General features: G+C 38.1%; 1 protein-coding gene across 1 annotated transcript in view; it reads right to left on the bottom strand.

Annotated features, from left to right (window-relative positions):
* The window catches only part of PPP3CA (protein phosphatase 3 catalytic subunit alpha), a 298,900-nt gene that overhangs the window by 147,950 nt on the left and 131,298 nt on the right, over window positions 1-19,652 (bottom strand). Inside the window, exon 2 of the mRNA XM_024736041.1 lies at window positions 8,126-8,326. Within this exon, the coding sequence (XP_024591809.1) occupies window positions 8,126-8,326 (201 nt within the window). The remainder of the gene's footprint in view (window positions 1-8,125; window positions 8,327-19,652) is intronic.

The following is a 19,652-nucleotide window of genomic DNA, read 5'->3' as shown; positions in this document are numbered from 1 at the left end:
TCATGGACCTGTAAAATTAACTTCTAACCCCAAATAAAATAGGAATAGACATTGTTGAACTGCCTGCATTTTAATACCAGTTCTGGCACCTTCTAGTTCAGTAACCTTAGATATAATACTCAATTTCACTGAGCTTCAGTTTCCTCATTTGTAAAATTGAACTGATCACAGCACTTCCTTCACAGGGTTGTGTGAAAACTCAGAGTTAAAACGTACAGTGTGGGCTTCCCTGGTGGTGCAGTGGTTGACAGTCCGCCTGCCGATGCACGGGACACGGGTTCGTGCCCCGGTCTGGGAAGATCCCACATGCCGCGGGGCGGGTAGCCCCGTGAGCCATGGCCGCTGAGCCTGCGCGTCCGGAGCCTGTGCTCCGCAACGGGAGAGGCCACAACAGTGAGAGGCCCGCGTACCGCAAAAAAACCCAAAAAACAAACAAACAAAAAAAAACCGTACAGGGTTTATAACACTGTACGAACTGGCAAAAAACAAGAACCGAACAAGTGTTAGCCTTACAACAAAAATAACTCATTAATTTGTCCCCCCAAAAGTATAAAAAGCAATTACTGTCACCATAGTTTCATGTACATAAAGAAAGCATTCTCACTAAACTGAAAAAGGCAATTTCAGTCTGGACCAGTGAAAACTTTGTCATAGCCCAGTCCCAGTCTGTGGCCAGTATGTGGGAATGTCCATTAAGAACTGGATCACAAGAGAATAAAATCAGTGGAATCTAAAATTATTAGGGACACTTCAATGGGAAAATGGAACATGACATGAGTTGGAAACATAAATATAATCTGAATTTCCTGTAGACAAAGGGAAGTGTATCTATATTTTTCCTTTAAGGTATCAAAGAAGAATGCACCTTCCTTACCTGGAAGCCTTCCAGTGTTATTTGAAACACTACTTCTCTTAAAGGCACAGCAGTATTGATAATAATACATTTCAACCTTCTCTAAAACCATCAGAAGGTTATTATTGCAAGTGATCACTTTCAGATTTTAAAAATAATAGTTTGGGGATTTTTATCTTCCTATGGAAACAACTATAGGTGTTGCCTTATGAACGGTGCTTACACACCTTACTATTTGTGAAAACTGACTCATGGCAAATTGAAAAGGATAGGGCACACTGTGTCTTAAAGCAAAATATCTCTTCATGTAATTATGATGTAATAACTGTCAAATGCTTCTTCTGGGTGGTGTTATATGTTTATTGACATTAATAGATTACATTAATAGATTATTACTGACTGGTATGTTACACACAAATGCTGAATTCCTAAGGCTCTGCTATTCTTAATATAATACTGTATTCATTACCACAATTCACTTAAAGATGCTTTTGATCCGTCTTCCTTTATTCTCCGCAGTAGCTTTCTATAGTCAACTCTCGAAGAGCTTGTAAAGGAAAGCACTACAAAGGTTTTTCACTGGGAAAAACCATATAAACTTTATGCCCCAACGGTACTAAGCACTATTGTTTGGTCTTGCCCCCTTGCGTTATAGCAATACATTTTAATTTAAAATATAATAAATTATAAATCGAGTCAAAATAATTTATTCCTTGTATTTCTCAGTAATTTCTCAGTAATGAGCAAGAACAAATTCTAGTCAAATGAGCTGAAATACTTGATTTTTTTCAACCTAATACAGAGGTAGAATAGTGCATGTAATACCATGTAATAGCTCAGCATGGGTTATGTTGACGGATCCTGTTCATAGCAAGGTCTTCAGCTGATTAGCTATGAGGCCAGTTACTTAATCCAGTGGTTCCTGTAGAGGGGTCCCAGATCAAGGGGCTCATCATCATCTGGGAACCTGATAGACATTCAAATTCTCAGGCCCTACTCCAGACCTACTAAATCAGAAACTCTGGAGGTAGAACTCAGCAATCTGTGTTCTATGAAGCCCTCCAGGCAATTCTGATCCATGCTCAAGTTCCAGAAACACTGACTTAAACTCTCTGAGACTCCCTTCTCTCATTTGTAAGATGGGTTTCCTAAGACCAACCTTGCAAAACAAGGGAGGAAAACAAATCAGGGAAAAGGACGCTGGCTCTCATGCAGTGACCTTTTATCCTTTTTTTTTTTAAATCAAGGGCCCACATTAAGGGGAATAAAAACATCAAACTGTGGTGGCTGCCACAGGCTGGGCCTGAAATGTGCTGACCTGCCAGCGGTGGGCTAGGTACCAAAATAGGACTCGGGCTGCAGGGCAGGCCCTAAAGATTTGGCCACTGAAATCTTTGAAGTGGGCAAAATGCCCCAGAAGTAATATTTTATCCTCATATAAACTAAGGCTGCATTGCTCTGATTGTGACAAATGATAGTATGAAGAGAATAAACACTGATCTTTCGGTTCTCAAAAGACACTGGATTCTTACCCCACTTAACTCTCCCCGGAGTAAAGGCATGGGGAATTCTCCTAATTGACGTCAGCTGCTGTAAGGGAAGGAATGCCATGACCTTAAACTTGGCCACTAGTTCACTCTCACATCCAGGAACAAAGCCAAAGGGTTCTCCTGGCAACTGCCTGACGTGCTAAATGGCAGGCACAGCCACTGAGGGAATCCTTTGCTGCTCTAGGGACAAATCCCCCCCTGCAGGAAACAGACAAACTGGAGAGATTAGCAGTTTGCCCAGCTGATGCTGGCCTATCCCCCCGGTCCAGGGAGCAGAAAATGAGTTCTAAATCATTCTCTTCAAAGACCCAGGCTCCTGGTCGGCTTCTGCTTTATACATGAGGGAAATGTTCTCTGCTAGGTCAAAGGGAAAATAGGAAAATATGAGAACTTGAAAGAGAAATGCAATATATTGGATCCCTGCATAAATCATCCTACCATATTCAAGAAGTCGTTAATGGATATTGACTAAGCACAAACTAATCAGACATTTTAAGATCAATGTCAATCATCATTCTTGAAGGGCCCTGTAATCAAAATCGGATCCAATTCTCCTAGCCTGCCAAAATCATTGCCAGGGCACAAGGCATACTCGGGGCATACTGAACGAGTATGAAAGGTTCCTGATCAGCCCCTCTCACAAGAGCTCCTCCCTGCTCACTCTGCTCATCTCATCCAGGATGCTATTCTAGCCACAAACCTGAAGGTGTAACTCCCCCTCTCCAAGACCCTCTCCACTCCCAGTGCCTACAGAACAGTAACCAAATGTTTAAGTGCTGCTTACAAGAGACTAATATTTGACCCCGACAGTCCAACCTCAGTCTCACCCCCCACCCCAACCCCTCACACCCTTCCGATACCTTGTCTTCCCACAGCAAATCTCCAAGATCATGCCTTCCCACTTTACAAAAAATAACAGTGCCTTTCATATGCTGTTGTCTCTGCCCAGAATAACCTTTGCTAGCTTTTTCACATAGTAAAATCTCACCTATCACACATGCTCCAGTTCAGGTACCATGTAATCTGTCAAGACTTCCTTGGCTTTCCTGCATTCCTTGTTCTGAGTTCCCACACTAGTTTATAGGCACCTTCATTACGGTTCTTAACAAATTTTACAGTAATTATCTATTTCTGTATCTGACTCCCCAAATAGACCTTGAGTATTCTACTCAAGGTCTATGCCTCATCTGTTTCAATCATCCACAGTTCCTAGCCTTCTGAAAGAGTTCTCCATCCATATCCAGGACAGATAGGATCCGAGCTATTTAACAGGGTTTTTTTTAGCTCAAAGATGTAATATAATAATCAATGGACACTGTCAGGGAAACCGTAGCCATTTAGAAAAGAGGAAAACTTTTTGGTTTTAAGTTAGCTCTATCCAGTTGGATATTTCTAAATTTGCTTGAATAAATCTAGATCATATCCTTTCATTTAATCAATAGTTTGATGCACATATCTTTCGGCAAATATCTGTTTCAGTTTTTTTGTTATATGCTGACCCCTGGGAGAGCAGAGACCAGGTCTTATTCACCTCTGTATAACACACACCACCTGTACCAGGCAAATGTTTGGTAAACTGAATTCCCAAATGACTTGTACCTTAGTTCAGCTTAGTTCACAAAATACCTTAGACTGGGTAGCTTAAACAACAAGCACTTATTTCTCACAGTTCTGGAGGATGGGAAGTCCAAGATCAAGGTGCTGGCATATTCAGTGTTTGGCTAGGGTTCTGTTACTGGTTTGCAGATGGCCACCTTCCTGCTGTATCCCCACACGGAGTAAAGAGAGAGGGCTCTCATCTCATCTTCTTCTTATCAGGGCACTAATCCCATCACAAGGGGTCCACCCTCAGGACTCAACTAAATCTAATTATTTCCCAAAGACCCCACCTCCAAATAACATCACACTGGGGGTCTGGGCTTCAACATATGATTACTGGGGACACACAAACATGCAGTCCATAGCAAGTTGCTACACAGATATTTGGCCACATTTTTTAATGTTCCATTTGTATGTCTGCAAGGAAACAAAGATAAATTTAACTCAATTTTCAAAAAAGAGTCAAAAAGAGGGAAAATACTTTCCTTCACAAAATGCCTCCAATATAGAAACACATTCTTCAAGTTAAATGTCTAAAACAGCCATCATTCTAATCAGGCAAGTTTGCTGAGAGAAAAGAGCAGAATGTAACTCATGCCTCCCTTGCTTTGATTAGGGACCCATAACTAATCCTCACCTCTACTCCCACAGAGATGGTTACTGGCTTATCTAAATCCATGCTCCAGGAGGGTAAGGTACATAGTGCTTTATCACCTTCCCCAGAGGGATACATGGAGGGAGCATTGGGACCAGGCAGTTTCCTGGTCCTTCTCCAAAATCAAAATCAGAATTTTAAGGGAAAAAAATCCTAACTGAACATAAACCTTTTGTTTTACTGCTTTAAAAACACTTGAAGGGGAGGGAGGAAGGGAAGTTGGGCAGCTTTGTAAATTTAAACATCAAAGAAATGCTAATGGAATGCAATAATGCCCAGATTTCCAATAACCAGGACACTAATTCCTAGATTTTTCTTTAAATAGGAGCAAACCATGACACAGAGGTTAGCACAACTCCTCTCTAAACATTTGAGTGTGAAACGTTTTTATTAATAAAAAGTAGGAGGGAAGAAAAGAAGAGGGAAAGCTGGGGAGTGGCTTTTGTGCATGATTATAAAATAGTTGCCATTTGTTTCATTTTGTGAGTTTACATATCAGGCTATACTTAAAGCTGAATTGCCCGAAAGAAGCTAATCGTCAGTTTCTACCCTGATGGCTCACCTTACATTTTTAGGAAACTGACATACATAGGTGAGAGACTATTTCTAATACCACTTGAAAACCACCATATGGTTTCAGGCTTCAGGCTTTTTCTCCCTACATTAAAAGTCCTTCTTCTTTCCCCTTAACTCTTTTTTCACAGGTTCTCATTTGCAGCTCTACTGTTTTCCTTCTTCTCCCCCTCCTCTTCTACATCTTCCTTTCTGCTTTCTCTTTTAAACTGTTTAAGTTCTCCATTTTTCTTAAGTGTGGAATTCTGAACTACATAAAGAATACTCTACCCTTAAGATTTGGAAGTGTAAACTATGCCTTTTATTGCATAGCGTACTGTCAATATAATATTGACTTCATTGATTCACTTTACTGATTCAGTTATCCAAATAACAAATATTCTACATTTAAAAATAAACATTACATTGCTGGTTCAGCTGTCCAAATAAAATCAAATCTCAGAACACAATCATATATCATAAAATGTTATCAATAAATTATAAGAAGTATCTTGAAATACAAAGAGATAGCAATTTTCTCGGATCACGGTACCCTGCTTTTATTTCGCAGTCCTCTGTGCTTCAGCTTGGAAAGTTCATGGGTTAAAATATGAAGCTATGGATTTAGCTTTCTGGTGAATCATATGCAAAAGAGTTTTCTTTTTCCCTTTTAATGGAAATGTTAAAATAAATTCCCCCACCACTTACATTACGTATCTTTACATTCCCAGAAAAGGAAGAAAGAGATCACTGCAATGGAATCTACTGGAGGTTCCTTAGAATCCTGCCTTCATTAAGAAATATAAACACTACATATTCTGTGCTACGTATTCTGTGATGTCTCCATAGCTACTTCTGTCACCATCTAGAAGGATTTTTTTTTTTCTTTCTCACCCAGGGAAAGTTATACATAATTGAATCCTGATTTCTAAAGTCTCTTCCTATCTATATTGGGAAATGTGCCAAACTGTCAGCTGGAATCTCACCAGAAAGAACGAGGTGCAACCTCTGCTGAATATGAGGGCAATTAGTCAATGGACCCCAGAAAGGTTCAGGGATAAAACATCACGAATCTGACTTTTCCAGAAACCTCCCTATGTGTTCTTTCAGGACAGAGCCTCATCAAACAGAAGAGCTGATTGTATCCCAGGAAATATATTCCCCTAAATGTCTATTTTACATGTTTCCTTTTTGTTATAATTATCACCTCCATTAATACCTACTGGGCTCATTAGTGAGTTTAACATGAATTGGAAATCACACATTATTATGTGAAGTAGAGAAAATATCATAATAAATATCATAATATACCATATTTATCATATCACAATGTCATATTATGATATCATAGTAAAATATCAAGCCATTCATTCTTACCAAAATCAAAAAAACTTAATGATATAAATATCATTTAAAGCTACTATTTTACCATCTATTTATAGGTGGAATTTACAGTGAATTTTTAAAAGTAGTTTCTTTGCTGGTAGATTCCAAGCTACTACTTAGATATTAAAAAATTTTCATATTTTAGTATCTAAGAAAGTAAAGCATGTTCACATTTGTTTTCTTCTTATATTTCCACAGTGCCTGTAAGTCAAAGATAATAATGCATGACTGCATTTTAACACATGGAAAATGGGGTTCATAGTGATACACACAGGGTAAGTATGTAGCTTGATTTTTCACCACTGGTCCAACACTGACTTACCACCGGAACCAATTTCTCCTGCTGCCTGGCCCCAAACACATTCATTATTCTTCTGAATTACAAATAAGAAAAGCAGCATTGCCAACCCAAAACAAAATGTAAATGTCAATTTCTCTGGAAGAGGAATCATTAGAGGCATTTTGATCAAGGAAGGTCTAGTCTGATATTCAAGAGTGCTTATCTTGCTCTTACCAGTCACCTTCAAAAATATATTAGAAGGCCAATAATATTATAAGTACATGAAGGTTTGGAAGAAAGAAGCAATCAGTAGTATATATGAAATATTTTAAATGTCCTCTTTGTTTTGAAAAGCATAATATTCTATGTCAAACTTCTTCCCTTTGCCAGAATGATAATAATTAAGGAGAAAATACATGTTTTTTTTAGATTCTCTAGAAATACAAACGTGCAAGTTTAGCAAATTTCACAAAGTGTAGATGAAAAGGCTCTACTATTTGACCCTCTATACCACACAAAACTTTTTGACAAGATTTAATTTTTATGGTCTAAGTGAAGTTCCACTTACCCAAAATACATATCTGCCCTTAAGAAGTAACAGAACAAAAACTCTCAAAAAGTAAAGACATATTTTCTAGGCATAAAATGCTATAGGAAGGAGAGAAATTTTGTCTTCTTCCTGAAGTTCAATGGTTCTCAAACTTTAATGTTTGTCACGGTCACCTAGAGGACTTGATAAAACGGATCACTGGGCTTCACCCCAGAGAACTGATTCAGTAGTTCTGGGGTGGGAGCTGAGAAGGTACAGTTCAGCAGGTTTCTAGGTGGTGATGATGGTGATGCCAGTCTGGGATGACACTCTGAGAGCCACTGCATTAACTTAGTCACTTAACTACTTTGGAAGTCTTCCTATGCTTTGTCTGACCTTTCCCAATGAATATCTTGTGTTCCTCGTGACAGTGTTCTACTGACCAAATGTCACTTCTTAGTTAAGGTATTACTTCAGAATATCTTCAGCATCTCTAAGTTGCACACCACTTTTTTGGGTATCACATCACACAGATATTTAATACATGAAAATAAAAATACTGTTACATATGTATTAAATCTTTTGTTCCTAACGTACAGATTTGGCAGGAAAAGAGTAAGATGAAGAAGGTGAAGACTCACTGGTATCTAAGACTTTTGATTTGATGTTGAAAACAACAAAGTGTGGGTCCAAGTGGACAGTCTCCATCCTCAGGACTTACCTGTGACTGGTGCATCAATATCCAGCAAATTTTTTTCCTGTCGAAGAATTGAAGCCCCCTCTGTGATTATTCTCAATGCAACACTCTCTTCCAGCCTGCCCTCCTTCATGAGATGTGCCTTTAAGATATCCACACGAGGTTTCCCATCGTTATCAAACACTTCTTTTGCCGTAAGCCGGTGACTTGGAGGAAACGGGACAGCTGAAAGCGAAGAAGTCAAATCGTTACATTAGCCAAAACTCAACAACCAAAGATTCAAGATTCGATAATAACCACCAAATATTCATCCCCATCACTAATCACCTATTGGAGTATTTAAAAAGTCCCCCCATTAAAATATGATCAAGGGCTATCAAGAATTAAAGACTGCCTTCTTCCTATGAGTCTAGATGTGATGTGACTGCTGAAAGGAAATTTACATTTCTTCTTCATCCAGTACCTATCTCATGCATCTAGAAGATCCTGACTGAGTGAATAACAAAAAAGAAGAGAGATTTGTTTCTGTTAGGCAATAATCAATTCAGCAAAAGCAAAGAGTCCCTATACATCCATCCTTCTAATTTTGACTCTGGTGAAGACATTTCTTCACTAAAAAGCAGGCTCCTCTACTGAGACTAGAGGAAGGGGAAAAGACCTTTCAGACCAGATTTGCCCTTCAATGGGAGTTACACCTCTGAGTAAACTGACCCACTGACTCACAGTATAAGGAGAGAGCAGGAATCTGAGGGTGAAAACACACTGAATACTGAACAGAAAATCAGGGAATCTCTTGAACAGTGAGAGGACTGTATGACATCAGGAGACACAGGTATTTCGGAGTACGATATAATGACAAATTCCATTTGTTGCTCAGACTTAGAGCCAACCATTCTCTCTTCCAGCCATGCCCCCATGCCTTCTTAACAGCAAGAAGGTCTCTTGTAGCTCCTGCCATTCTTCACATCTCTAAATACATTCACTCACTCATTCAGCCAGAGGATATTCACTAAACTCCTACAACGTGCCAGGACGTCCAAAGGTCCACGGTCAGAGACGGTATTATAAAGGTTAAATTTCTGATAAATGGCCACTCAGCCCCTTCAGTGAGGGAAAATCATTATTTCTCCGTTTTACATGAGGGTTCATTTACTGGATGACTCAGATCTATTAGAAATATCTGGAAGAAGCACCAGCACTGTTTCCTGTAACTTTCATCTGCCGTGTGCATTATGTCATATGCATAAGAACATCTCCATATGAAGCACTTCTCTTAGGTAAAACACTTGATGTTACGGATTAAACTTAGCCCTCTTACCTCCTGAAAGCGTCTCTCAAAGAAGCAGGATTTATGGTAGACCTATGCCAAGAAATTTTGTGCAATCTAACAGCACAGACTTGTTATCCAAGAGAAATGACAACTACTTAAAAATCAGGAAATGAACATGTACTGATGGATGCAAGCTTGATTTTCCTAACAATCCAAGCATATCTATTTAACAATGCCTCCAAAGTGAAGTGGCAGTGCAGACTCAGTGGACATGCATGAGGCTTTCATGGTCAGATGAACCTGGGTGCAAACCTTGGCTCTGAGCACCCACCAGCTATATGACCTTGGGCAAGCTAAATAATTTAACCTCCTTTAGCTTCAGTTACCTCACCTGGAAAGTGGGGATTATATCTATCTGAGGATTGTTCTAATAACTAAAGTAAATAGTACTAGTAGTAGCTATCATTGATAGAGTGTTTATTTTATGCCAGGCATTGTTTGGGTAATAAAGTCAGACACAACAATAAAGCTGTAAGGTGAGGAAGGCATAAGTACAAGTGTTTATATATAAACTTATTTAGTCCCTAGAACATTACTGTGGGAGAGAAACTTGAGACTCAAAAATATTAAGCACCTTGCCCAAGATAATCACCTAGTGATTTATATGTAGACCCGCTGAGCGTCAGCCCTGGCACTCTGATGCCAGAATACTTGTGTTAATAGCTACACCACACTACTTCCCAGAAAGTACTTGACCGTGCTTAACAATTAAACGGTGATGAGTAAACCACTTTCTAGAATTGAAATTCTAATGAATCCCGAGTGGTATTTCTTATAAAGACCACACTTTTATTTTCAAAAATTATTTGGAGTGGCTTATAGTAGAATAGATATGTAATACAAAAGCAAGAGGTAAAATGAGAGACAAAATGCATTAACACCAAAGCATAGTGTAAAATGAAAGAAAAAGAAAGTTCCAGAATTAAACAAGGAGGAGAAAAAAGAGGCAACGAAGTCATTAGCCTTCTGGCACTTGGGCTCTATTTTGTTCATTCTGTTTCTTTGCCCTCCTCACTTTTTCTTGCCCGACTAACATACACACTTGTTAAGAAAACATGGAAACATTTCGATGGCCACATTTCTTTACCTGGGTCTTTATGTTTGGTTTGAAAGTAGAAAATATCCTACCTGGCAACTCCTCAAAATTCCCCAGAGACAGGATGGGGGTGGAAAGGGGGAAACTTCAAAAGGACACTTGGGGTAAGGCCATGAGCTGATTTTTTTTTTTTTTTTTAAGTGAGTTCCTAAAGTGTGACTAGGACAACTGTGAAGGTTTAAGTGACTCTGCAAAACTGTCAGGCAAGAATCATAGGAACACAGAAGGGAAGGAGGCTGATTTATTGTCAGGCAGTGGGTCTCTGCCACACACACACTAGCTGGCCTTATTATACTTCAGACAGATCAAAGGGTTAAACCTGAAAGAGCTGAAGCATTTAAGAAGATGAGAGGCAAAAGGAGAGCACCCCAGAGAGGGCATCACCTTCATGAATTAGACTTTCTCCAAGTCCCTAGACTCTCTCCAAGGCCAAGATCACTGCAATAACAGATGCTCCCACCCTTTGCTGCAGATCTCTTACCTTCCAGTAATTGCTAATCCTAAGGTAACTGGCTAAGGTAAAGCCACCTGGCACTGAGATATTGGGGCTGGTTCCAAATAAACCGAAGCAAGAAAAAAGAGGAGAAAGGCCATTCGAAGGGTTCTATTTCCAAGTGGATGATAGGGACACTGATAAGATGGGCCCCTTTACCAATTAAACAGATGGCAAGGCCTGCAGGGGACCAAGATGGGCAGCAACGATGCCAAAGAGCAAACGCAGAGATGCGGTCAGCCAGAGAGACGTTTTCTGGGACAAAACTAAGCATGGGCTAATATTTGTATTTGTACACTTTTTGGCTTCATAAAGAAAACACCAGCCTTACAAAGGTCACACTTATTTGCTTTCTCTGTTCACCTAGAGTCCTACATGCAGACCTGTGCCAAACATTGAGCAAAAACTACTTGGACCAAAGAGTCCAACGTACTTAGAAAACATTTCTTTCATTAACTCATTGTATAAGTGGCTACACTTGCTATAGCAAAATGGGATTTCCCCTTCCCTCTTTTGCTTTGAGTATGACAAGTTGCTTCCATTTATACATGAGCAGGCCAAGATTGGAAGAATTAAGCTTGTGCATGCTAATAAAAATTCTGAAATAACTGCTGATTTTCGGGCTGATTCTTTCTAAAACAATTTTCTCATAATTGCCTGTTAAGTAAAGAAGACGATATTATAGAAGACTTCTTAGAAGCATCCTAAAAATAGATAGAAACCTTCTCAGCTTTCTCTACTTCACAATTCCCACTCGGTGTCTTTTTTGCTATCGTTGTCAAATAAAACAGCAAAGCAGCTAAAATCCGGGACGTGTAAGTCCTTGACTGACTCCTGCCACAAACCACCAAAGAAGTCTTTAAAGGCAAACAACACACTGGACTAGGGTTGTATTCCCATGTCATTGACTGTGGAAATCTGGCAAAGACTGAGTTCCAAACAACAGGTTGGAAATGATATTGTTTCTTTTCTATTTGTTGATGCTACCAGAGAGTTCATCTATCTGATAGGAAGGAAGGTTGAAAGTCTAGGAACCAAAGCCATGGGCATCCAATATTGGCATCCAATTATTGACATTGGCATTCACCAGTAGAGAAATACATTCCAAGTCAGAAAAGCCTTGTAGCCAAGGTATTCCTAGCTCTGGGTTCTGGCTGACTATGGGGGCCACACCTCAGAGTCAGGGGTCCCCTGAGATTTGGGCTAGAGGTCGGTTTTAGACAACCACGAGCTGCCTCAGTAGCCATAAGTGAACTGTATCACTCTGGGGTAGACCTCGGTATCTGAGCTTTCTATTTCTCAACTCTGAGCCACTGTAGCCACTGTTGAAGGAATTCCTACTACTTGATAGGAAATATTCAAGAGTCACTGTCACGGTGATACCTTCGCTGGAAGGAAAAGCAGGATACCTGCCGCCTGACCTCTTCCTGGAATAAATGCTGACAAGAGAGAACCACAGACTTAAGAAAACATTCAACCGAGGGATTTTTCAAACGTTGGTTTGGTTTAAAAAAATTTTTTTGTTTCTTTCCTCAAACAAAATGACATCCAGAAATGCAAGTATATCCAAAAGAAAGAAGAGCCTAAAGCAGATTGCTTGTTTCTCTTCTTCCGTATGATGGCAGTTAAGGTGTGCTCACGAAATCCTGGGGCTCTTTGGAGTAAAATTATAAAACTCCCAATTTAGACTGACTGCTGACCCCCTCCTAGTAAACAAAAAGGAACTGAAGTCAAGAGAGAGGATAAGTGAATTGTCCAAGGTCACAGGATTAGTCGGTGACAAAACCAACACTACATTCAGGTCTCCTGGTCTCTCTTCTAGCACTTTACCCTCCAGATCTGTCCGATATGAGGTTGACTGGCCACACATGAGGGCAGCTGAGCACTTGGAAAGTGGCCAGTCCAAACCAAGCCGTGCTGCAAAGCTACAGGATTCCCTGGACTTAGAACACTTGATACAAGGGGGAAAAAAAGATTGTAAAAATGTCTCATTAACATTCTTATATTGATTACATGTTTTAATAATAAGATATATTGGGCTAAATAAAATGTACTATTAAAATTAATTCAAACTATTCCTCTTTCCTCTTTTTAATTCCACGACTAGAATATTTAAAATTGCATAAATGGCTTATACTACATTATTATTGAACCGTGATGTATCTTTCTCAACAAGTAAATGAGAACAGGGTGAGTAGAAATTATATTCCTTAATCTTTCTTCTCTTTCAGCTTTGGTTCCTACAAAACCTCAAACTATTTCAAAACCGGTTACACGTTGGAATTGCTTTTTAAAATGAATGATGCCCAGGCCCAACCTCTAGAGATTCTGATTTAACTTGTCTAGGGTAGGGCCAGGGCAGTGGCAGTGTTAAAGAAATCCAGAGTATACTAATGTGAAGTCCAGACTGAGATTCACTGACCTATCTATATCGTTAAGTAAAGATGTACAAAACACCAGGCAGTTTAATTCCCCCCCCCCAAACATGATCCACAATGTCAATCATCCACAGCAGGTGCAATGTCTTTGCAAGTCCAGACACGCTTATTTCATCCCTCTCTGTAATCAGAATGCATCCAGGAACAACACTTGTCCCATATTTCATGTGGCTACTGTCTGCACAGGGCTAAGATACTTATGTCAACACATGTTAAGAGAATAGTTTAAGGATACCACGTGTCAGACACAAAACACATTCTGGCCTGGCCTCCACAGATTGGCACTCCATCGATTTCCTTCTGGACATCTGTATATGTCACAAACTCATTCTAATCAAACCATATCAATCAATCAATTGATTGGTCGTCAAGCACCTTTAAGCACCTACTATATGTTGTATTCCATGCTAGGCAGTGACAAGGGCTGGGGAGAAGTGAGCGAAAGAAAACAAAAACAAGCAGAGCCAGACTCTGAAGAACTCACCATGTGGTAAAATTAGGAGTTTTTGCTTGGGATAGATGGGAAACTGTTAAACCGCAAAACCTAAGGGCAAAATTTAAAGAAAACGACAGACAATATAAGCAGTAAGAAAAAAAAAGTGTCTTTATCGACCTTAAAGTTATGCCTGGGTTCCTAGAAACTCTTAGATGCAGTCACCCATTTCTTTTGTCTAAAGTATATAATAAATATCTAATTTTTTAGATGACTCTGAAAGATGAGGCTCTGTCTTGAAGGTAAGTAATGAAAATAGAATATGCTAATTGTAAGGTACAATATTCCAGCTACAATATACATAAGTACCTCCATCATCAGTAATTAAACTGTGTGGAATCTGATCCTACTTCTGAACAGAGTGATGGGGTACATAAAAGGAAATACTAGTGACTTTTCACTAAATTTTCTTTGGGTTCTAACATAGAGAAATTAGGTTTGACTTATATTCTTCTGGGTTAAAAAAAATTCTATCAGTATGGGGATACATGTTTATCCATGCACAGAATGTCTACATGCAAAGATATACAAAACATGTTGTGTGGGAAAGATAGCTTAAAAATTAACCACAGCTAGCCTCTAAGAAAAACTATAGAAAGGTATTTATTAGAGTCCTACTTATGCTACTGCTGTGGATACTCATCACTTGTTTGTTTGAAAGCCTCTGGCCTTCATTATAGATATTAATGCCTGTAGAATTAAAATATGCTTGCCCATCTCAAGTGCAGTTGAATATTAATTTTGTAAACAGAAACATCCGGTCCCACTTAAGCTAAAAAAATTCTTCACAGTAGGTTTACAAACTTCAATTCATTAATTTACTGGTGTTTTTTTCCTCTTTTCCCCTTACTGCTATCATGACTTTATTCATCCTTAGCAGAGACATCTTTACCCACCCTCTCTGAATACGACCACACAGATCCTGAGCTTTAAAATGTATTCAATTATTAGACACAGTATGTGTACTGATCATTTCACTAGCAAACTGAATACCCCATCTGGTTTTCCTGAATGTTTACGTGCAAATATAGCACAGTGGTATTTTATGTAACATCCCCAATGTGTTAATAAAAGAGCACTACAGTACTTGAAACACTTATTAAAATAAGCAATTTTTTCCCTATGACTTACAGAACATATATTATACACAGTAATTTTTGAAACTAAATATGAAATGTGCTAAAGCAATTCTGTAAGATCAGACACAAATTAATGAAAATAAATATTGTTCCAACAACAAAGGATTAATAATTAATTAGTGAAAATGAGTACCTTAACAGTACAATCAGAGCTTCTTTTTATTGTCTGTGTTTCAAAATAATTTTCATGTAAGTATGTTTCTTGATGTACAGCTACCCCCTAACCTTTCCATGTACAGCTTTTCTTATTTCCTGGCTGCTACCCTCAGTCTTGAGTCTAAGGACTCAAGGACATAGTCCACAACCCTCTCCACATGAAGTCTTGGGTTGTTCTATCACAAAACTCCTTTGAAGTTTTGATATTTTGGTTAGTTCATTTAATTACCAGAAAAACTGCAAGTGGCTTACATAATGAATTATATAATAATGACTCAACATGAAAGATTATTTAACAAAAGTCTCAAGTTTCAAAATATTTCAGAATTACTGTGAAGCTTAAATAAAATCTGATTTTTCAGTGAAAATTTAAAAGTTCTACGCACAAGTCCTGTGACTAACGTGCCGGTCAGGCCAATCACAAATTATTTTATACATGTACAAGATAAAGGCAAAATTACATTTACTGGTTTTGATACATGATATCAAATGTTTAGATTAAACCAAGAATTTAAATTAAATATTATAATGTTTTAACTTAGATATGTAAATTAAATTATATATTTTTAAATGTCTTAATACGTAATTGAAGATGTGTTCTTTAATAAGGGTCTACTCTATTGTGTGTTTTGTTCTGTTTTGTTCAGTTTTAAATAAAGACAGACATAACATTTACAGCAGTATGTATGTACTCCAGCTATACTGGATCTTGGAACTAGATAAAACGATTACAGCAGTATTTTCAGCAAATGGTATTTATAGTAATCTCTGGAATAGTAAATTTACAGTAATGCATAAAATTCCACTCACTTGGATACATTTACATAGAGGGCTTTTTACTTATTTATTTTTTGCCTTGAACATTTTCTTCTTCTCTGGAGACATATGTCACAGGAAGAGATAAAAATCAAGCAACAAACAAGATACTTTAAGACAAGTTGTATTTATCTCCCAAGCAAGCAGGTCCCTATGAACATGATAATCATCCCTTAGGAATGAAGAGTATCCAGGGATTCTAAAACTTTATTTAACCCGAGACACACTTTATCATTCAGAAATCCTCCACTCCATGGCCTGAGACATGAAATATAAGGAAGGACTTTACCTGAATTGAACTATTTGATTAGAAATTCATTAATAAATATAAATCTGTGTACTGAAAATAGCGAACCTGCAAAGTATAATGTGTGCATTCTTAGTCTTCAATCCTAAACTTAGAAGTTAATATGAAAAAAATCAATCTGTGCCCACACACAATTCTTTCCTTTCAAGTTCATCATTCAGCTGGAGATGCCCACACATTTTCTATGCCCACGTGCCCGCCCTCGGTCCCCATCCCCTGTAGTTGAAACACCTACAGGCGTCAGAATAATTTTTTTAAATGCACAGACTCTCTCTTCTTTGAAAGATCTTGATGAAATGGCAAATCTATGACACAAATGATATCGACTGATGTAAATCCTAAGTGGCAATTTAAGAATGTTACCACTTTTGCATATAAAGGGTGATTGTTTAAAAAAATAATGAATCTGGCATATAGCCTTATATCTGTGTGCCACAGTGAAGCAAAGATTGAAATACTCTGCCTCAGAGTCACCCTCCAGAGAGCCAAGGGCAGGAGCCAAATTCCCAGGTTTGCATTTAATTGCCCCTGCCCTCACTCTGTGCTCCCTACTCCCCGTGGGCTCGATCATGAAGCATCAGGACCTCTGGGCCTCCCCATGTTCTAGTAATGCTTACACTGGTTGCTTTACTCTGATGACCAGAGACCTGCTCTCATCCACTCGCTCTGGTCTCCCATTTCTAAGAACGACCCACTCCTGTGAATAATACAGAAGCATACAGGAGGTCCCAATTCTCAGCACCTCAAATATGTACCCCACGAATCATAATCTTCACACATCTATTTAAAAACTGGAATGCTTTAGTGAATACCACCCACAAATGTACCCTCTCAAACTTCATTTTCATATGTTTCGTTTATCCTTAAAATGTCCTTGTCAATTCTGATTTTAAATCACATATGCATTTCTCAGCCTATGAAATGGAAAATGTCTGATATCATAATAAAGCTGCAACAGACTGCATTCCCTTCCTCCATAAAGAAACACTCTTAAGAAAGATTTTCCACTCATAAACAGCGCATATTTTGTGCATAAAGAAAATTCTCAAAGAACTAAGGAAACAGGTTGCTGGGATTATAATGTCAATTGCAAACTGACAGGCAACACCAAATTTCACTCTTTAAATGAGTCAATTAATCACCACTATTTGAAAAACATCAGAATAATTCTAATAGTAAGTAGAAAGATTAACAATCGAGTGCCACCAAAGGTTCAAGTCCAGTACCCTGGCATTTGATATTCAATCAATATGTTTTTGAGTGAATGTAAAAATGAATGAACTTTTTTTTTCTCCTTTTCACTCAGATAGGCGGTAAAATTTCTGTGGTACTAGAAGTACAGATGGTCCCCAATTTACAATGGTTCAACTTCCAATTTTTCAATTTTTCAACTTTACCATGATAACCAAAGATATGCATTCAGTAGAAACTGTACGTCTAACTTTGAATTTTGATCTCTCCCAAGGCTAGTGATCTGCAGTACACTACTCTTTTTGATCCATAGCTCCCAGTTAGCCAAGCAACAATGATACCCTTACAACCACTCTGTTTTTCACTTTCAGTGCAGTATTCAATAAATTATGTGAGATATTCAACGCTTTATTATAAAAATAGGCTTTGTGTCAGATGATTTTGCCCAACGTTGACTAATGTAAGTGTTCTGAGCACGTTTATGGTAGGCTAGACTAGCCTATGGTATTTGGTAGGTTAGAGGTATGTACTGAATGAATTTTCAACGTATGTTGATATTTTTGACTTAGGATGGGTTTATTGGGAAATAACCCTATCATAAGTCGAGGAAGATCTATAGTTTAAGAAGAGAGAAAAGAAAAAAATGGCTTTGTTCAGATCTAAAAGTATGTATGGAATTATAAAAAGAACAGTCAATGGCCAAAATAACTCAAAACTGAAAACTGCATTTAGTAAATGTGTCTTTAAAAGTGCTCATTACAGGAAAGAGACCAAGTCTGTCAGATGTATGTTTCATTCCAAGATGAAACATACAGACATGGTCAAAAGGGAGCAACAGAGAAAATTGAAAAGGGAAGGGGAAACAATCACTACAAAAAGTTTGAACTACTGAATGTTTTAATCCCACATGTGATTACAGGATCATATATAAAACTTGTTGTTATCTGTGATGTAAAATTAACCCAACAACAATAAAAACAATACCGTATCAGTACAACAGTATTTTGGTGCTTTTAAGCTTATAAAGTACTATTCTCTGGAATTTCAGAAAGACATTCAAATATTTCCTTTAAAAAGAACATTTTCTAGTTTAGAAGAATGCTATTAATATGTATTACTGAATTTACTGAAGTATGCTTCAGTAAAAAAAGACTTTGTTTTAGCTGTTAAACTTGAAATATCTGAGACTTAATAGACTAACACTTTCTCAGCATTCCTAAGGGTCAGAAGTAGCTCAGGACTTTCCTTCCCATCTTTTTAGTATCTGTTTGACAAACTATCACTACCAGTCAGAATGAATTCAAATCTTATTTGTAGACACAAATGAAAAATTTATTGTAAAATGTAGCAGTCAAGATTAGCTAGAAACTAGGTTATCTAACTCATTCTAAGCACATATAGAATGATAAACAGAGCAACATAACTCCCATGATATATGACTTTGGGTTATGGTTCCCTAAAACATCTTAAAAGCTTCAGTCCCATAAATTTTTCACTACCCAAGTTCAAGACACTCATTTGGGCATGCTGGTGAATCATTTAGGCAACACTGTGAATGCTTTTCTTAAAGTTACATGTGCCGAATACACAACTGGCAGGCTCATTTAGAAACATAGTATTTTTTTTTATTACCACATCATTTAAAATCTTTCCTTGCCTTAAATCCCTACTCAAGAAATAATCATGATTAAATATATAACTAACAGATTAATACAAATGTAAGATAAAGGATATATCCACACACATACAAATCAAATGGTGAAAGAGTGTACGTTACTCTAACAATGGAGTTGTGTGTGTGCTCTTTAAATCCCTTGATCCACCATAATGCTCCACTTATTCAGAGCTCCGGTTCCCATCATCTTCACCAACAACAGTTCAATTACACACCCAGAGGTAATCAAAAACTGAGCTGGAGTGAGAACACTCACCAGAAAATCTGTGCCCATTACCCCATAGGAGAGGAATGGAGGCATTCTCAGAATACTAAATAGAAAAGGACGGTGGCCGCCATAACTAAGCATTCCTGCGTAGAGTTCCATATTTCACTACAGACCTAGAGGATATCAGGGCATATCCATGGTGTTCATAA

The sequence above is a fragment of the Neophocaena asiaeorientalis genome, unplaced genomic scaffold, assembly GCF_003031525.2.
Source record: "Neophocaena asiaeorientalis asiaeorientalis breed wild unplaced genomic scaffold, Neophocaena_asiaeorientalis_V1.1 scaffold7, whole genome shotgun sequence".
Classification (NCBI taxonomy): domain Eukaryota; kingdom Metazoa; phylum Chordata; class Mammalia; order Artiodactyla; family Phocoenidae; genus Neophocaena; species Neophocaena asiaeorientalis.
The sequence above is the reverse complement of the archived record's forward strand: the minus strand, read 5'-3'. Positions and strand labels throughout refer to the sequence as shown.